This window comes from Glycine max, chromosome 5 (assembly GCF_000004515.6).
Source record: "Glycine max cultivar Williams 82 chromosome 5, Glycine_max_v4.0, whole genome shotgun sequence".
NCBI lineage: Eukaryota > Viridiplantae > Streptophyta > Magnoliopsida > Fabales > Fabaceae > Glycine > Glycine max.
In genome coordinates, this window is record NC_038241.2 from 35,354,048 (window position 1) to 35,372,574 (window position 18,527).

The following is an 18,527-nucleotide window of genomic DNA, read 5'->3' on the forward strand; positions in this document are numbered from 1 at the left end:
TCTGACCCTCCTCCTCGTGCAAGAATGAACACAGAGGAGAAAGTGTGGCCGGTACCCATTCATATACACACTTCATATGCTCTCCAATTTATATTTACATATATTAGAAAGAGTGTGTCAGAAGATTCTATTTTGCGAACATTTTTCTTTTTTAAGTGCATGCTTCCTAAGCAATGAAGCCACCTAACATTTGGCACTTCCTAGCAAGTCTTCTTACGCGGCTGTAACATACATAGCTCATGAAGTTTGTGACAATAATTAACCATTATTTTTCTCTCAAATGTTAAATGATGTATCCCTCCGCCTGCAGCTTCTGCTATTGGTTTCAGTTTAATTCTTCAAGCCCTTCTATAAACCAAACTTAATTTGTTTCAGTATAACCCCCACTTAACTTTTAGGATAGTTGGTTCTTCACAGCATACCAAATCAGGGAAGCAGATATTATTATTCAATGGGGGCTGCTCTTGCAATTACTAAAACTTTTAAGAAGCAAACATATCCTCTCAGTGACAAGCACAACTTGGAATCCCAATTAGAGGAACCACTCAGCAATAGCAAAATGTGGATTGTTTTGTACCTCTCGCTTGTTTCTTACATCTAAAGCAAGCAATAATTTCCAATTGTTATGATGTCTCCGGATTGATAAGCTGGGCTCTGGAAGACACTATGGAAGCTCTTACAAATCCAAACATTAACATGGTTGGGGTCATGGGTTCATGGATCAACCACTTCGTGCACAAACAATCGAATTGAGGAAATGTCAAGAGTAATGAGAGATAACTTGTTTGATCTTACTGTGATGGCAATTGTTACAGAAAAGCCAGACATGAAGCAGATTCAGGGAGTGCTAGCTTGGGAACAAGTTAGATTTAAATTTGGTGAGGAGATTGTGATTGAAAGAGCTAAACTTCTGAGTGAAAGGATAAAGAAACAGAAGAGGATCCTTTTCTTCCTTGATGATCTTTCTGCTGGAATTGACTTGGACAGAGTAGGAATCCCATTTGGAACTGACCATACGGGTTTCAAAATAGTTTTGTTCTCGGGGTGTCCAGAGGTATTCTTCAACCAAATGAACACTGCAATGAATTATTTCACGTGAGTCTTTCTTCTAAGCATAACTCAACTTGTTTGTATAGAGATCACAAGAAGAGAAATTAGTAAAGCAAAGGTAACACATAGAAAACAATCTCTCTTTTAACATCTCTAGATCTTTCCCTATGAATAGAAGATTTTTTTGCATGTTCTATTTAGTTGAAACTTGAAAGCAAAATAATATTTTTTTCCCTTGTATTTATTTCATATGTACTTGAAGCTCAGAAACCAGTGTTGTGTTGATGAATTGTTAAGAAGGAAGAAAGTATATAAACCATAATAGAACATTATCATTAACGAACCGGGCTTTGATATTGTTTGCTTATCTCCCAGACTGCTACAATAAATTGACTTCTGTTATGTTTAATTATTCGATAGGGAGAAGTGAGGCATTTATTAGTTTTTCCAACCTGGCTTTTTTTATGATTAATTAAACAAATGATAAAAAAAAAAGGCTTTAACAGTCACTACAGCTTGCTTTAACTGTGATTGATTTGATTTCACATCTGCTTACCCGAATGATAATAGAGGGCGCTTCCTTTTTCTGCACTAGTGTGCTTCTTTCATCAGTTCACGCACAAGCACAACCAATTGAGATCTCTTTTCTCATTCAATTTTCCCTGCATTTCAAGCAAAAGAACAAACAATACAGCAGCCAAATCCACTTCTCCATCAACTTTATCTGCATTGATATACCACCTTAATCTTCCTAACAGATGGAGAAATGGTATCCCCACAAAATACAACCATATGTTATTTTACAACTAAACCTTTGTACCTAATCACCATTCACTTGGCGACTATATAAGCACCCTCCTCCATTCCAGCTTCCACACATCAAAATATTCATTGCAATAGCAACTTCCAATTCATTTGCAATTTAGCGGCAAAGCAATCTACAGCCTTCAATTACCAACAAGAATATGAAGCAAACTCTCTTCTTCTCCTTCCTTCTACTCACCACCATTTTCTCAATCACCACTTTAGCTCAGTCACCAGCTGCAGCCCCTAAAGCCCCAGCAAAACCTGCCCCTGCCACACCGGCTCCAGCGCCGGCAAAACCTTTAGTCCCTTCATTACCCCAGTCACCATCTTCAGGTGTTGATTCTTCTGGAAGCCAAGACATTGTGAAGATCCTAAGGAAGGCCAAGTCATTCAACACTCTAATCCGGTTGCTGAAAACAACCCAAATCATCAACCAAGTGAATGCACAACTTGTGACCTCGAAAAACGGAGGCTTAACCATCCTTGCACCAGATGATGGAGCATTTTCAGAACTGAAAGCAGGGTACTTCAACTCCCTGGGAGACCGGCAACAAAAGGCACTGATTCAGTATCATGTTCTTCCCGTTTATGTGTCCAGCTCCAACTTTGATGCTCTGAGCAACCCTGTGCTCACATTGGCCAGTGACAGCCCCACAGGGTATCAGTTAAACGTGACAGCGTATGGTAACAGTGTAAACATTTCAACTGGGGTGGTGAATGCCACACTCACAGGCATTGTGTACACTGATAAGACACTTGCCATATATCATGTGGACAAGGTGCTCATTCCTTTGGACTTCTCTAAGCCTAAGCCTATAGCTCCAGCACCCGCTGTGGCTAAAGCTCCTAAAGCTGATAAGGAGAACGCTTCAGCAGAAGATGATGACCAGGCTCAGGCAGCCAAGGACAGTTCTGGTGCCATGAGTTTGGTTAGTACTCAAGGGACAACCTTGGTGTCCTTTGGAGTTGCTCTTCTTGCAGCAGCAGCTACAATGTCGAGTTGAAGAACATCCATTTCTCCAAAGTTTCTAATATGTTTTGAGGACTAGCACGCAACTGTTGTGGAGTTCTGTTTTTGTTGTTTTCTTCTTGACCAGTGTATTGAAAAGGAAAAGTGGTGTTTGTGAGTTATGTGAACCTTTGCTCTGTTCTTGTTTTGTCATCAAGCGAAAGAATATGTGATTGTTTTATTGTCAAAGTTAAAAGGAATATCTGCTTGCTTTTGCTTAGTTTTGTGCTGTTCAGTTATATGCTCCGCTCGGAATCTTCTTCCACCCCCTCGTCTATGAGTTGCATAGATCAATATTCTTACTCTAGGAAATATGTATAACTATCTAATAATAATCATAAAGATGTATAAGTACATCTTACAAGACAAAATCCGTTGACACTAAATGTAAAAGCTTTAAAAACTTGTGTCTTTAATAAGTTTAATAAATGTGATATATAAGAACCATCAAAGAATTATGCCACAAAAACTAGTCGCTAGAGTCTGAGAGAGTTCAAGTACTTGTAAGAATTCCACACTTTTAATACGAGACTAGCATCTTTTAGTACAGCAAAATATAGTTTACTCAAAAAAATTATTAGATGTGTAAATTTGCTAAGTCTTAAACGTGGTTAATAAATTATCATTTACAATTTAGATAAAGTTCATGAGATTATTTATGTTTTGTCAATAATAAAAATTATTTTTTAAAATAAACTAAAATAAGGTATAACCGCAAACTTAAAGAAATTAATACTTGAAATAATTATCATGATAACTCACCAAAGAAAAACCATTAGCAAACATTTCAAAATGTTTTATCAATCAATTCAATGTGAAAAAATTAAGGCTTTTCACTTGATGGCTCAGAAGTTGACAATAAACTTTTTTTTTTTTATAATAAGTTGACAATAAACTAAACTTTTCTGAATCGCTTTAATTGTCTATAATGTTGGACATGCATTTTTTTTTAAAAAAACTATGTATGTTAAATAATCAATACAAGTAATGTAGCATTAAATTAAATAGTTTTAGGAAAATTGCTTCTCCCAATTAAAAACACCATTGTTATATATGTGAAGAATAGGCCCAAAATTGTTAAGGAAAAAAAATAATCTTTATAAGTAATTGAAGGTGCACTTATACAGGTTATACACATCATCAAAAACTTTACTTCATTATAAGTCTTTAGATTAAGGTGCAAATACAGTTATACACATCCTCAAAAACTTCACCTAAAAAATATGTGATAATAAACATACTATCCTCAGAAATTGTTAATAAAATTTGTTTTATGAATAATATATTCTACAAACTAACCATTGTTATGTTATGTTTTGGGATGATATAATCAAATGGAGAGATATAGGTAGTATGACAGAATTCAGGTATATGATTAGGCCCTCCATCCTTACCTAAATCTCTCTCAGACAACGCCACTTAAGATTGCTACCATATTGGGTTTTTGTTCCCCCTAGCTACTTGATGGAACTTCTAAACCAATATACAGATTCATCGTCCCCTTTCCACCTATATTTTATCTCGTGCATCCAACTGATTACAACAATGATGTGAAAGCAAAATTAATAGTTCCCTTGCATATACACTTTAACATACCTTGGGTTCAAAAATATCCCCTCCCTCACCACTTATATATCACACTATATATGATGCACCACCTTTCCGTGACAAGCAAAGGAGATTTGTTCTTTACAACTAGGTATATCTTTCCAACTAAACCATTGCTCCTTCCAATCATTGATATCATCATTCAATTCCCTTCCACCCTCCAAAATATATAAAAGGTAACTCCTTCTCCCACTTCTCTCACACCCCAGCACTCCAAAATAAGCAGTATAGTAGTCTAAAAAAAAACATCCCACACACTATCATTCACCCTAGCCAAAACCTAGAAATGAGGATCATGCAAGAATCTCAATCTTTCATTATTCCCACCACAATTCTACTACTAGCACTATGCTACACCACTTCAGGCCAACTCTCACCAATTCAACCCCCCACAACATCACCATCACTCCCATCACCACCACTATCCCAACCCTCCCCGCCGTCTCCGGCACTCCACTCCCCGCCGGCAACCGCGCCGGCGCCGGGGTTCAACACTGTCCCTCTTGTCCCAGTAACCCCAAGTGGGGCCCCCACACCCACCACCATCATCCCTAAGGGCCCCACCATTGACATAGTCCAAATCCTAAGAAAAGCCAAAAGGTTCTCAGTCCTCACTCGCCTTCTCAAAACCACACAACTCATAAACCAACTCAACTCACAGCTCGTAACTTCAAGCTCAGGAGGGTTAACCCTATTTGCACCCGAAGACAGTGCCTTCTCCAAACTCAAAGCAGGGTTCCTCAACTCCCTCACTGATAGACAGAAGGTGGAGCTCTTACAGTTCCACACTCTCTCTTCCGTCATTTCCATCTCAAACTTTGATACCCTCACGAACCCGGTTCAGACGCAGGCCGGTGATGACCCTCAGAGGCTGCAACTTAACGTCACCACTTACGGCGGCAGCCAGGTCAGCATGGCCACCGGCGCCGTCAACGCCTCCGTCACCGGCACCGTTTACTCCGACAACAAGTTGGCCATATACCAGGTGGACAAGGTGCTTCTCCCTCTTGACCTAGTGCTTCCCAGCAAGGCGCCGGCGCCGTCACCGGCGTTGGCGAGAAAGGGTTTGCCGAAGGCTGATAAAGGGAATTCCACGGCGGCGGACGATGGCACTGTTGACGGCAACGATGACAGCGACGGGAAGGCCTTGCCGGCGGGTGTTTCTGCAGGGTGTACGATGAAGTGGGTGAATAACGTTGTTGTTGTAGGAGTGGTGGGTTTGGTGGGTGGTGTTTTGATGTAAGGTGAGTGTGCATGGATAAAGGGATTCCATAATTTTTGTTGTGCTTTTGTGATCGAGTAATATATGTATTAATTCCATCGTGCTTAATTGAGGTTCTGGTTTATGGGTAAAGGGTAGGGTGAAAATGTATGCATGACATGCTGGGTTTCTTTTACTATGTTTCTTCTTCTTTTGTTTTGATAAGTGGTCATTTGTGTTAATTGATTTCTGGCTTTGTAACCGGATTTATAAAAGAAAAAGGTTCTGTGTATATATATTTTTGCTTTTCAAAATGTGTATTAATTAATTGACGATGGTTTATTAATTTGCTGCTGAAGAGTAATTAACGACATGTTCGTAGTTATGATTGTCTGATATGATGTAACTAATGGGATGCATGGTGCATGAATTTCTTCTTTAGAGGAGATCGAGGATCACAAATTTTATACTTCTACAAATTATATAACAGATATGATTAATGATTTACAAAGTACATTGGATTTCATTGCAGTTTATAATTAACTCATTGGTAACATATTATTTAACACTAGCTAAGGTTGATTCTGAGATTAATAGAATGAAATAAGAAAGAAACATGATATGCATGAAATGAAAGAGTTACAATTTCATAGAGTAGTGAATGATTATTTGTTCTTTTTTTTATTCATCTTCCTTTTTTAGAAAAAGGTTAATTCGAATCTTAACTAATTCAAAACAAATAAGGTTATTTAAAGAAATATAAAAATATATATAATAATTAATAGAATGAAATAACAAAGAAACATGATATGCATGAATCTAAAAAGCAAAAAAAAGAAGGTTAATTTGAATCTTAACTAATTCGAAACAGATAAGGTTATTTAAAGAAATATAGAAAAATATGATAAGGAGAAATTCTTAAGATTTGAAGTAAATTGAATTCCTTATCACTTAAATTCACATTTGTTAGTTACATTTACATAGCGAGTTAAACATTAGAATAATTTACGTACCAGAAAAAGTTATAGCTAGTATGATTTATGTTAATCAATAGTTTACATAAAAGTATACCGTACCACAAGAATATATAAACATGAATTAATGTAAGCATGCATCATTATTCTATTTTTTAGTTAACACTCCTACTTTATATATCAAACTAATACACAAATATTAATGGATATATATAAAAACGTGTAAAATTTAAATTAAAAAATATTTAATAAAAATAATATAAATAATAAAAATATTTTTTCATTGATAATAATAAAAATCAATAGAGAATACATGGTATATATAGTAAGTTTTTGAATTTTTTAATTTTTATAAGAAAAACTTAATAATTAATTTGATTAATAAATACGTTTTTAGTTGTCATTTACAAATTTCTTATTATATTAATGTTAATGACAGAAAATTGAGTGTCAATTTTAAAATAATAAAAACTCACAAGGTTCACAAGACACGTTACAAAGAAAGAAATGCATGTATAACTATATAAACTAAAGTTGAAAATACATACATGGTTTTACAATAATTTAAAATTAAAAACGAATTCTATAATATTGTATTATGTGGAAATCGATATTTTTAATTTTTATTTTTGGTTGAAACTTGAAAGATGCATGTTACAGAACAGAAACAAGATTAGGCACGAATGCATACAAATGCCCGAAAGCAGCCAAAACTGTATTAAACAGGGAGCCGGCCCAAGAATGAACACTGTTTCAGCATAAGTTCAGATCATCCAACCATAGATATGCATGCTAGTACAAAGTACAAACACAGTTAACTCCACAATTGCAGTATATAACCATCAAAACTATATATATATATATATATATATAACCATAAAAACTTGAAACGGAAAAGCTAATTTTATGAGCTTTGGGCTTTCGGCCTATGAGCTAGTCCAAAATGTATCTTGACTTGATCAATTTATTGTTTGGTAGCTCAAGTACATTTTATGTTTTATTTTGTCCACAAAACACATGTCCTCAACTTCTTTACTAGCTAGTACGTTTTTTTTTTTCTTTACTTACCATAAATAACATTACTATAGATGATTTAGTAATTTTGCTGATGAATAATCTCTTTGAAAAAATATAACTATTTCTAATAAAATATCTCTTTTCAACTACATTTTTCATTTATAACATAATTTTACTTGAAAAGAAAATTAAAATTGTAGAGTGTGTAGTCACAGGGTATTCATAACAATTGAAGCGTAATATGTTAAAAATATGTGTAAAATAAAAATTAATGTTATCTTTATATATTGTTATAAATTATAATTATTTATCGTCTTTTTTATATGCATTTCAAAAATATTCTAAAAAACTAGTTGTAATATTCTAAAAAATTAGTTGTTCAATGAATAGATATCAGTATGACTATAATACATATGTATTTATCAAAAAATATAACTACAACAGCATTTGAAGTAAGTAGTTTAGTCGGGGGGAAGCAATTAAAGAGTACTTTTTAAAAAAATAGTACTACATAAATTCATCTTTTAGGTTATATTCGCTGAAATATTTCTATTCTACTACTTATAGTCGCTTTATTACTTACATATTATTACTAGTACTTTAGAAGATCATGCAGCAAGCTATATAGATATTATTATATAAAAGATATTTTAGTTGCCACATTTAAATTTCTTACATCTACGTATCTATGAAAAACACATTTGAAATCTCAAACTCAGCCACACCGCTGTTCTGTTTAGAGAAGAAAAGGCCTTGGTCCAAAAGTAATGTGCATTTTTCAGTCACGGAAGAGGCAATTAATGCATCTGCTATCTAGCTTTAAACAACTCCCTCCATCTTAATTCTTAGCGGTCCAATAATAGAAACACATTAATGGAGAGGACAGGTTACTGGTTAGAGATTATTATTTGAATGTGTTTTAAAAACCCATTTGAAAATTTAGGTGCCTTCGCCATTGGTGCGTATTTGAAAGGGTTACTTTATGTGGCTCTTCATCAATTCATTCTGAGGAGCAACAAATATTATATTGTTGACTGGCCGTACTTAATTAATTACTACGTAAGAAATTAAGCAGAGGAAAAGTCTAAGATATCTTCCAGCATTTCCCACTAATATTAGAAATGCACATTTCACATGCATGTACTTTTTATCCCTTTTTATTTCATGTATCTCCATATTTTTATAAGTGTGATGCTCTATTTTCTTCTTCTTTTTAAATAAAAGAAGAAACGGTCAATTTTTTAATATAAATAATGTCTTTAAATATCTAGCCTTTTATTAATTACATATCTAGCCTTTGTTCTTTGTTAAAAAATGTAACGTAAATCACGCATAATTTGCCCATCTAGTGTATGTTCATATAATCATGTATGGTTACGGTTCTAAGAAATTATGATAAAAATGCAAAACCAAAGTTGAAGTGAGTGTTTGATTCTGCCTTGCATCTTAATTTCATATGTGCGTTTTAGACACGATACCAAACATACACGAAATGACAACATGAATTTAATATTGTAAAAGATTTTTACCATTTAAACAATATCAATAGATGATGATAGATCCATGTCATTTGCCGTAGGACATAGATGTATCTATTTTTAAAGAACAATAAAATCAAGGGAGGTGTATTAATAGTTAAATACCTCTTTTCCTCCATTAAGGTTTTTATTTTTCTTGGCATTATTTTTCTGTTCATGTTAGAGAGATTACTCTGATATATTCATAATTTTTTAAAGTTACTAATAGTTATTGAAATTAATGAATTTATCTTTTATTAAATTCATTTTCTTTAATATAGTATTAAAATAAAAATAAATTTAACAATGTTTTGTTCTTTAGAACTGGATACGTTAAAAGTTTCCTTTTAATAGTGACTTAATGCACATTTAATCTAATTTTTAAGAGAAATATGTTTTCTTATAATTTTAAATAATGATTTGAGTGTGTGCTTTTATTATTTTTTTTATAAAAAAATCAGTTTGTAACATGATTTTTTATTTATAAAAAAAGTAAATATTTCTTTAAAGAAACGTGACACATGCACTAAAAATATTTTTTATCCTTAAAATAATTAGCTTAATCAAAATTATTCTTTTTTTACCAAATCTTTATCATTAATTGTTTTTTGAAAAAGGAATCACACCCTCCTTTACTTTGCAAATGAAAGTCAAAACCCAAACAACTTGCATTAAACCTAACCCCTTGGTAGATACCCAATTCACATTATAATAATAGTATATAAATATTCTTTTATATTTCTATTATATCGTAATTCTAATGAAACTTATATTTTTCTCATTTTGTTCTCTTTTCTCATGTATATCATGGGGGTGTTAAACAAATATTTTTCTTTCATATTATACCCACGCCCCATTTCACAAACTCTGACCACAGCTCAGGGGTCTTATCAAGAACACTTCACTGCAGAATCTAATTTTCAATTTCCAACCAAACCCTGCTTATTTTTCAGACCAAAAATAAAAAATAAAAAAAATCGAACTCTTCAGGCTTCATCCTCGTGTTCCTATGATCATCAACTTCCTTCCTCTTACAGTTACAGCAAAGTTAAACAATTAAAAAAACAAATAACTAAATGGGCCATAATAATCTGAATACAAATATACTCCATAATCATCTGTCAAACTAATAAGGAAGGTCATTTTCTGGACGGTTGCATTAAATTGAATTTCCTAGAGAGAGAAAATGATGGAAAAAAATTTAATTATTTATTACCCGAAAACAAAAAAGTCTTTGGAAATTCAGTCCCTCTGTTCCCACCTTTTCTCATTCGTACGCGGATTCGGCCGAAATTATTAGCATAACTTGATCCAATCCTAACTTCATCTCTTCTTGTTTTCTTCACTTGCTAATTTAAAACCCTTCAAATTCTCCACAGCCAAACTGTTTCATACCATGCCACCACCGTTTCCACACCCATATCTCTCAGCCTTCGAAATTTCTATCCTTTCCTTCGGGGAACTGCTCCGTTCCTGAAACCATCATCTGGGTCGCACAATTTTTTTTTTTAAAAAAGAATAATCTCCGATGGCTTCGGCGGCCATATTCTCGTCGCTACGGCGGCGCCGGTCTCCGTCGCTGGAGGCGTTTCTGGTGCCGGTCGACCTCTCCGACGTGGCGCTGCTGGAGACTCTTATCTCCGTCGCCAGCGACGTCGCGTCCTGCTTCTCCGGCCACCGGTTCCCCTTCCAGCGCCGGAACTCGCGTGCCCTCATCGGAAAAGTTGAGATTTTCCGGTCAATGTTGGAGTGTCTGAGAGACTCCGCTGCCGCCGGAGCTCTTACTCCGACGGCGGTGCTGTGCTTAAAGGAGTTCTACCTGCTTCTATATCGCTCAAAGATTCTTCTTGATTACTGTGCCCAATCGAGCAAGTTGTGGCTGCTGCTTCAGAACCATTGTGTTTCTGGTCACTTCCATGATCTGAGCCAAGAATTTTCGACCCTTTTGGATGTTTTTCCCGTTGGGGAAGTTGGCCTCAGTGATGATGTTAGGGAACAGATTGAGTTGTTGCAGAGACAATCCAAAAGGGCTAAGTTGTTCATAGATAAGAAAGATGATGTTCTTAGGACAAGGTTCTTTTGGTTTCTCGAAGAGTTTGAGAGTGGGAGGGTTCCTGATTCTAAGGACTTGAGGTGTTTCTTTGTGGATAAACTGAGGATTCTTGATGCTAAGAGTTGTAGGGTGGAGATTGAAGCCTTGGAGGAGCAGATTGTGAACCACGAGGGTGATGTTGAGCCAACGGTTCCTGTGCTTAATGGGATGGTGGCTATCACAAGGTATTGCAGGTTTTTGTTGTTTGGGTTTGAGGAAGAGTTGGAAATTGAGATTCAAAAGAAGGGGAGGAAGAGGTTGATTGCTCAGGAAATTGCTGAAACGTTTTTGACTGTTCCTAAGGACTTTTGTTGTCCGATATCATTGGATTTGATGTGTGATCCTGTGATAATTTCCACGGGTCAAACTTATGATAGGAGGTCTATATGGAGGTGGATGGAGGAAGGGCATTGTACTTGTCCAAAAACGGGGCAATTGCTTTCTCATAATAGGCTTGTTCCTAATCGTGCTCTTAGGAATATGATTATGCAGTGGTGCAGTGCACATGGAGTACCCTATGATCCACCTGAGGGGGTTGATGCATCTGTTGAGATGTTTGTATCAGCTTGTCCCTCCAAAGCTTCCCTCGAAGCTAACCGAGGGGCGACCACGCTTCTCATTCAGCAGCTTGCGGATGGGTCACAAGCTGCACAGACTGTGGCTGCTAGGGAGATAAGATTGTTGGCCAAAACTGGAAAGGAAAACCGTGCCTTCATCGCGCAGGCCGGGGCAATTCCTCATCTTAGGAACTTGCTTTCCTCACCTAATGCTGTTGCACAGGAGAATTCTGTGACAGCACTGCTCAACCTATCCATTTTTGAAAGAAATAAAAGCATGATCATGGAGGAGGAAGGGTGTTTGGGGTCAATAGTTGAGGTGTTGCGATTCGGGCATACAACTGAGGCAAGGGAGAATGCTGCTGCAACATTGTTCAGCCTCTCTGCTGTCCATGATTATAAGAAAAGAATTGCGGATAATGTGGGGGCTGTTGAAGCACTGGCTTGGTTGTTGCAAGAGGGGACTCAAAGAGGAAAGAAGGATGCTGTCACAGCATTGTTTAACCTCTCCACTCACACTGAGAATTGTTTGAGAATGATAGAGGCAGGGGCGGTGAAAGCTATGGTTGTGGCTTTGGGGAATGAAGGAGTTGCTGAGGAAGCAGCTGGTGCCTTGGCCTTGATTGTTCGGCAGCCTGTTGGCGCCATGGCGGTGGTGAGGGAGGAAGCAGCAGTAGCCGGATTGATAGGAATGATGCGTTGTGGAACGCCGAGAGGTAAAGAGAATGCAGTTGCAGCATTGTTGGAGCTGTGCAGGAGTGGAGGTGCAGCTGCAACTGAAAGAGTGGTTAGGGCGCCGGCTTTGGTTGGATTGCTTCAAACCTTGCTCTTTACAGGTACAAAGAGGGCAAGAAGAAAGGCAGCTTCACTAGCTAGAGTGTTTCAGAGATGTGAAAATGCATCTCTCCATTATGGTGGATTAGGTGTAGGTTATTCATTTGCTAGCGATTCAGCTTCAACCAGAAATACTACAACCTTTGTGAGTGACGTTTCACTTCCAATGTCCATTTCTGTTCCTGTTTTATAGTGGTAATACTCATTCTCATGTTTGTTGTGTTCCCGATTTTTGTTGTAACTCTATTGATTCTTTCATTGAAATTTAAAGTCATCAAGTATAGGAATACCAGATATGTATTCTAAGACTTAGAGAATGATGCGTTGTTGAGCAGTTAGCTTCAACCCATTTGTAATGAGTTATTGCCAGAAAGAATATAAAGTGTTCTAAAGTGGAATTATTAGACCATTTCAGGCGTTCTATTTTTTCTGTGCTTTACTCCTCCCGTTGGCAATTTATTGGATTTTTAAGAGTAATGCTACTTCTTTTATATGTATATTCATGCTCCATTTATGTTTAATTTATACAATTTAAACTTGTTTTGTTAAATTTACATGGAGTTAAAATGTGTGCTATTGTGCACGATTTGTTCCTTGAGTAAACAGCATTTTTTTGTTCTTTCTATTTTATTAGAGTAACTATACATTTAGGATATAAAAACTTGCATTTTTCCAATGAGGGTTACTGGTGAGTTTTTTTTATTGGTAGGTCATTGATATGTCAACTTTCTTGTTAATAAAGTTTTTTATTTGAGCCTGGAAAAGGTGTAATAAAATTTAAACTGATTTACACCGCGGGAAAGTGTTTAAATGTTAAGATAGTTTAGTTTGTTATAACTTTATTTATCTAGTTGTCAGGTGTAATTTTTGCATAAAGCAGGGTAGAATAAATTCTCTTTGTTATCATGTTTTCAGTCATCAAATTTGTAGTTTTCACTTCAGATACCGTTTGTTGTGTCTAAGATTTCAATGTGAGTTAGCCTCAAGCGTGTTGCATGCACGATTATTCCTTGTTAACATTGTCCGCTAATTAATCCTGTGCCGTGAAGTATCTGAATGTTCTATTCTATTATTGGGACGCTATGATATCACTAACTTTTCTGCCTAACGTGTTAGAACGAATGTGGATCACACAAGAGATGCTCTTTCATCTTGACTCTTCCTTTCTTTGTTCCATTCCTATGTGCTAGGAAAAAAAAAACAGCTATCAATATGTGTCGTCATAATGGGTAAGTATCTTAAAATATTCTTTAGCATATCGTATGAAGATAGTGAGAAAAAAGCTAAGGCAATTCAAAGATGAGTGCTATTTTTGGAGATTAAAGTAATTGCTTGCTTCCATTGAGCGGTGGAGGATGATGGGCCAAACATATTCTTCTTTGGCATAGTGGCACGTATGAACTGACATGAGGGGTCGCCAAAGGAGACGCAATTTGATTTGTTTCGATTTGATTATTAGATTACTGTCATTGGTCGATAGCAGCACAATAATAGCATGCTAATGTTTCTTTATTATATAAATGACAGTAAAAAGAATATGAAGATAAATTGAAATATTGAATCTTCCATTGTAAAAAGAAAATAGTTGGAGATTTAAAGTTTTACAAGGGATTAAAATATCAATTCAATAATAATTCATGATAAATTTATTGTATCATAAAATAATTTAAACGATGATTTGTGATTAAATAATGATATAATATAATTTTATATGGGTAATATATTAACGTTACGTTAAACTCTTAAGTTTATTATGTAAGATAAATTTATTAATTTTTAAAATAATTATTTTAAAATAATTTAAATAATAATTTATAACGTTAAACTCCTAAAAGATAAATTGAGTAACAAGATGTTATTTAGCACGGAATAGAGAAACATGAAATTCACGGAATCAAAATATAATGCCAGGGGATAGTCTCACCATTGGAGGGAATAATTGAAAAAAAATTCTAATATCAACGGAACATGCCTATTTGTACACTTTTTTGCACACGTAAATTTCACCCGTTACATCATTATTCATCATGTGTAGTATTTAATATTTAGTCCGATTTATTTTAGGCTTTTCTTAAAAAAAAAAAGAAATTGAGTTAAACAAAAAAAAGCTTTTCTAGAAAATAGCTTTATGAGTTTTTACTTCTATTCAAGTTTCAAGATTTAATGATAATATAATATGCTAAAGAAACTTTATGTTAAAAGTAACCTTTGAGTTTAAGAAATTATGGAGTAATTAAATAATTATAATTTTTATCTTTAATTTAAATTTAAAATAAGTTTTAAGCTCTAAAAAGGTTAGACCTAACAATATTTGGTTTCTTTTAGTTTTACTTTCTATTCCCACACCTTCGAATTCCTTCTAAGTACATTTAATTTTGACAACAAAAGAAGAAGAAAAAACAATTTTGTGATTTTTGATAATTATACGTTTCTTTCTTCAGTTGAAGGGATCCAATCCTCGAATTATGTTTCAAAGTGGTCCAAAAAGCACAAAAAATAATGGTTGTTATGATAAGTTGTTTCTATCATTCTTAATGCAATGATCAAAGCCACTCTTGACCGCAGTATTCCAAGCTGTTTTCATCAACCTCTCTTGAGAAAGGAAAATTGCAAGTACTACACGCAAGTTCATGCTTCGTTGCTTGGGGCAATTCCATTACATGAATATTCTTCATAGTGGAGGCACACAGAGTGCACACATTTTAAAAAATAATTAATTGGAGGTTTTGTGAGACACTTTTGTTTTGAGACATGGTGGTACTCGAGCTTATCTTGTTTGATATGATGCGATTGAATTGCTAACGATGACAATAACACTATATGATTCTCAATCCATCCACCATATATTTTCAGCCCAAGAAGTAGCACAAGTTAGTGTCTTGAGTCCTCATTGTTTTCTCCATTTGGTTGTTGTGTAAGATTTTTTATTTTTACAGTGAATTGTCACTGATATTGCCCCTTATTGACTTGACGTATTAAGACTTAGACTTAATGGACTGAGTATTGTGTCGTTAGGTTTCTAGTTAATAGACCGTGACAAGAGAGTTTGTTAAGACTTAGAACTAGGTGCCTGTATATATAAGTTACGGTTTTATTTATTCATTGAAAAACGCACCACAACTAGAGGAACATAGGACAAGGCTTAATAAAAGATTTGTCAGGTCATTAAAACGGTTTTTTTTTCCCTCATGTAATAATGATAAAAATGTCGTGTTATTTTATTGTAACTCCTATTTTCATAAACTAATTTTATGGGTAAAAAATTGAGCCTTTATGATTAATTTGATGGCTAAATTATACTAATCCCTTTGTATCTTTAATTTTTCAATTTTCCTATTCATTAAACCCTTTTGCATTTTTTAAAATAATAATAATTTATCGGCCCTTGAAATTTCGACAATGTAATTAATTTACATACACTAACAGTCCGGTTCAATTCAAAAAACAAGAGAGAAATAAAATTCCCAGCCAATCAACAATTTCAAACAATCAATTGAACAAGTTAACAAGGTTGAGAGAAGAAAAAAAAATACTTTGAGTGAACAACAAGGACGAATCTCAATGCCTAAGTAGAGAAGATTCAACGATCCCCTCCCTCAACCTCAAGAAGCTTCGGTGATTCCACCTAACTCAAGTTGGGCCATTGGGTGTCCAGCCCGAACCTAGGAAAACTAAAGAAAAATAACATCTGACCCATGGGCCAACATGATAAGTCAGCCCATTAGGAAAACACAACGGAAATTATTTTCCACACCTCCCATTTGCTTCCTGCACCTACTCTGGAATGTAATTTTTACACTCCAAAAAGATCTTTCTCGAATGTAATTTTACAATCGAGATTAGGTGTTCCAAAATCTTAAAATAGGTGCAGGAAGAAACATCGGAGATATAGGAAGCAGCCAAAACAAAACCTGAGCATAGATTGGTGTCCAATTACTAATGATCTTGTTTTCAATTAGTTAGATGCTCGAGAAAATAAAAATTTCAAATGCAAGCATAACTGTTATATGACCCCTATATGCATATTGATTGGGTTTCGGCAATTCGAACTACAATGTCTAATATCACAACTACGCATGTGAAATTAAGCTGACACTTGAGTGTTTTTTGTTTTTATTCTTAAAGAAAATGGAAAATAAGAGTGAAAATATATTTGTTTAAAATTTAGAAAATATGAAAATATTTTCAAAAACAAACTAAAAAATGAAACAAAAAATCAATATTTTTAGTCTTTTATGAAGAAATTAAAATGCAGTGGCACCTTAGAATTTTTTTTTCTACACATGTTTTCTAAATCTTGAAAATTTGAAAATAAAGATAAAAAATAAAAATAGAAAATAAACCCTCAAATCAAACATCCCTTAAGTTGACTTGACGAGCAAAGACATAGCTTAAAATAGCAATGGTTTAAAAAAATTATTACTAAATTAAGAGGAATATATTCAGAGGGAAGTGACAATAAATATACTCGTTTGCTAGAAGATATAATATGGATTGGATAGTTAAAAAAGAAAAAAAAAGTATAGATTCAATCTCTTTTACTAATAAAAAATTAATAATTGATAATTAATATTTACCTATAAAAAATAGACCCTTTGCTATGTTTAATCATATAGTTGGGAAGGGGTGCAAAGAGAGGCTTCCCTTCTTAAGCAACAAAACCGGTAGAGGGAATTGGACTTATTGTAAGTCTTCCTATTCAAATGATTTAGTTGAAACATAATTATTAAGAAATTCAGTTAAACAAGGAAAAAAGAGTTGCAATTTTCTTCTTTTATAATATTGTAATAATACCCCTTTTTCTCTTGCAGTATCAAATGCATACATGGCATTTCATGCAATAATATGGAAATGATGAAAAGATTCTTTTTCAATTCAAGTTAATAAAAAAATGCCTAGATCACGTCAGAATGAAAAAGAAGAATGGAATTTATTGTCGAGTTGAAGGATTTATTGTGTTAGCGTGAAAACGAAATAACTTGAAAAAAGATTGTGTCCAAAATTCTTTTATGTACGTAGTTCGTGGTTTGGGCCATCTATCAAAATCGGCAACCGAAGAATCAATTTGATGACCTCTTTTGTTGACAAAATACAACACAACCAATTTAGAATTTCATAACTAAACCGAATATTTATCTACCCTATGGCTTTTTTGGTCTTATACCTTGCTTGGAAATGAAGGTTCCCCTGTTGACCCTAAGAACCTTATTTCTTGTGTTGGACCTTAATAGCTCATACATCATAATTTGGAGGAGACAATCAGAATCTCATGATATAATAACTGCTATGACAAGGGACCATTTACTAAAATGGTAGATATTGTGTCAAGTTTCTTTTGCATAATCACATCAATTTTTCTTCTAAAATACTTCATATGTAATGTTGGCACAGAAGCTCACAGAGGATCAATATTATCCTTGATAATTGTTGAAGAGGGAGCCCACGCCCTTTGAATTGTCACTGTTTATCTACTTTTGATATGCGTGTTCTGAGTAGAACAATATGATCAACACTCTATTTTTTATTAAAAAATTAGAAGTATATAAAGATAAAAACTGTAAATTTAAATATAAGTAAAAAAAAAAATTGTCGCTACAAGGCATATTTTTGTGCAACTCAATCAATAACACTTAGTTACATTATGACTTCTTTTTTTAATACAAAGAGTGATAAAATACGAAGACACTCAATTACTAGCAGAAGTTCACTCAAAATATTATTGCAGAAAGATAAATAGCAAGAAGTCTTACCCAATGTTTATGATCAACGTTATATAAATCAAACTAAAAGTTAAAATGAAAATTGCTTTTTAGTACGGAATTTTCATAAGAATGCTCACGGATGAATTTATAAAGTACTGC

At 34.4% G+C, this 18,527-nt stretch overlaps 4 protein-coding genes across 4 annotated transcripts; all 4 read left to right on the forward strand.

Moving 5' to 3' along the window:
- The first annotated feature begins 769 nt into the window (after positions 1-769).
- On the forward strand, positions 770-1,099 carry LOC113001676 (probable disease resistance protein At1g51480). The gene has a single exon (XM_026128576.1). The coding sequence runs from the start codon at positions 770-772 to the stop codon at positions 1,097-1,099; it is 330 nt and encodes a 109-aa protein (XP_025984361.1).
- Positions 1,100-1,926: 827 nt separating this feature from the next.
- Positions 1,927-3,066, forward strand: LOC100796929 (putative fasciclin-like arabinogalactan protein 12). Its single transcript, NM_001252691.3, has one exon. The coding sequence runs from the start codon at positions 2,016-2,018 to the stop codon at positions 2,859-2,861; it is 846 nt and encodes a 281-aa protein (NP_001239620.1). The 5' UTR covers positions 1,927-2,015; the 3' UTR covers positions 2,862-3,066.
- A 1,543-nt stretch (positions 3,067-4,609) lies between these two features.
- Positions 4,610-5,967, forward strand: LOC100812914 (fasciclin-like arabinogalactan protein 11). The gene has a single exon (XM_003524163.5). It carries the CDS (start codon positions 4,761-4,763, stop codon positions 5,715-5,717), a length of 957 nt encoding a protein of 318 aa, XP_003524211.1. The 5' UTR covers positions 4,610-4,760; the 3' UTR covers positions 5,718-5,967.
- Positions 5,968-10,320: 4,353 nt separating this feature from the next.
- Positions 10,321-13,163, forward strand: LOC100797462 (U-box domain-containing protein 17). The gene has a single exon (XM_003524929.5). It carries the CDS (start codon positions 10,712-10,714, stop codon positions 12,857-12,859), a length of 2,148 nt encoding a protein of 715 aa, XP_003524977.1. The 5' UTR covers positions 10,321-10,711; the 3' UTR covers positions 12,860-13,163.
- The last annotated feature ends 5,364 nt before the right edge of the window (positions 13,164-18,527 follow it).

What these genes read in the sequence shown, in the direction of transcription:
- LOC113001676 (XM_026128576.1), top strand. Translation starts at nt 770, where the DNA reads ATGAGAGATAACTTGTTTGATCTTACTGTGATGGCAATTGTTACAGAA.
- LOC100796929 (NM_001252691.3), top strand. Translation starts at nt 2,016, where the DNA reads ATGAAGCAAACTCTCTTCTTCTCCTTCCTTCTACTCACCACCATTTTC.
- LOC100812914 (XM_003524163.5), top strand. Translation starts at nt 4,761, where the DNA reads ATGAGGATCATGCAAGAATCTCAATCTTTCATTATTCCCACCACAATT.
- LOC100797462 (XM_003524929.5), top strand. Translation starts at nt 10,712, where the DNA reads ATGGCTTCGGCGGCCATATTCTCGTCGCTACGGCGGCGCCGGTCTCCG.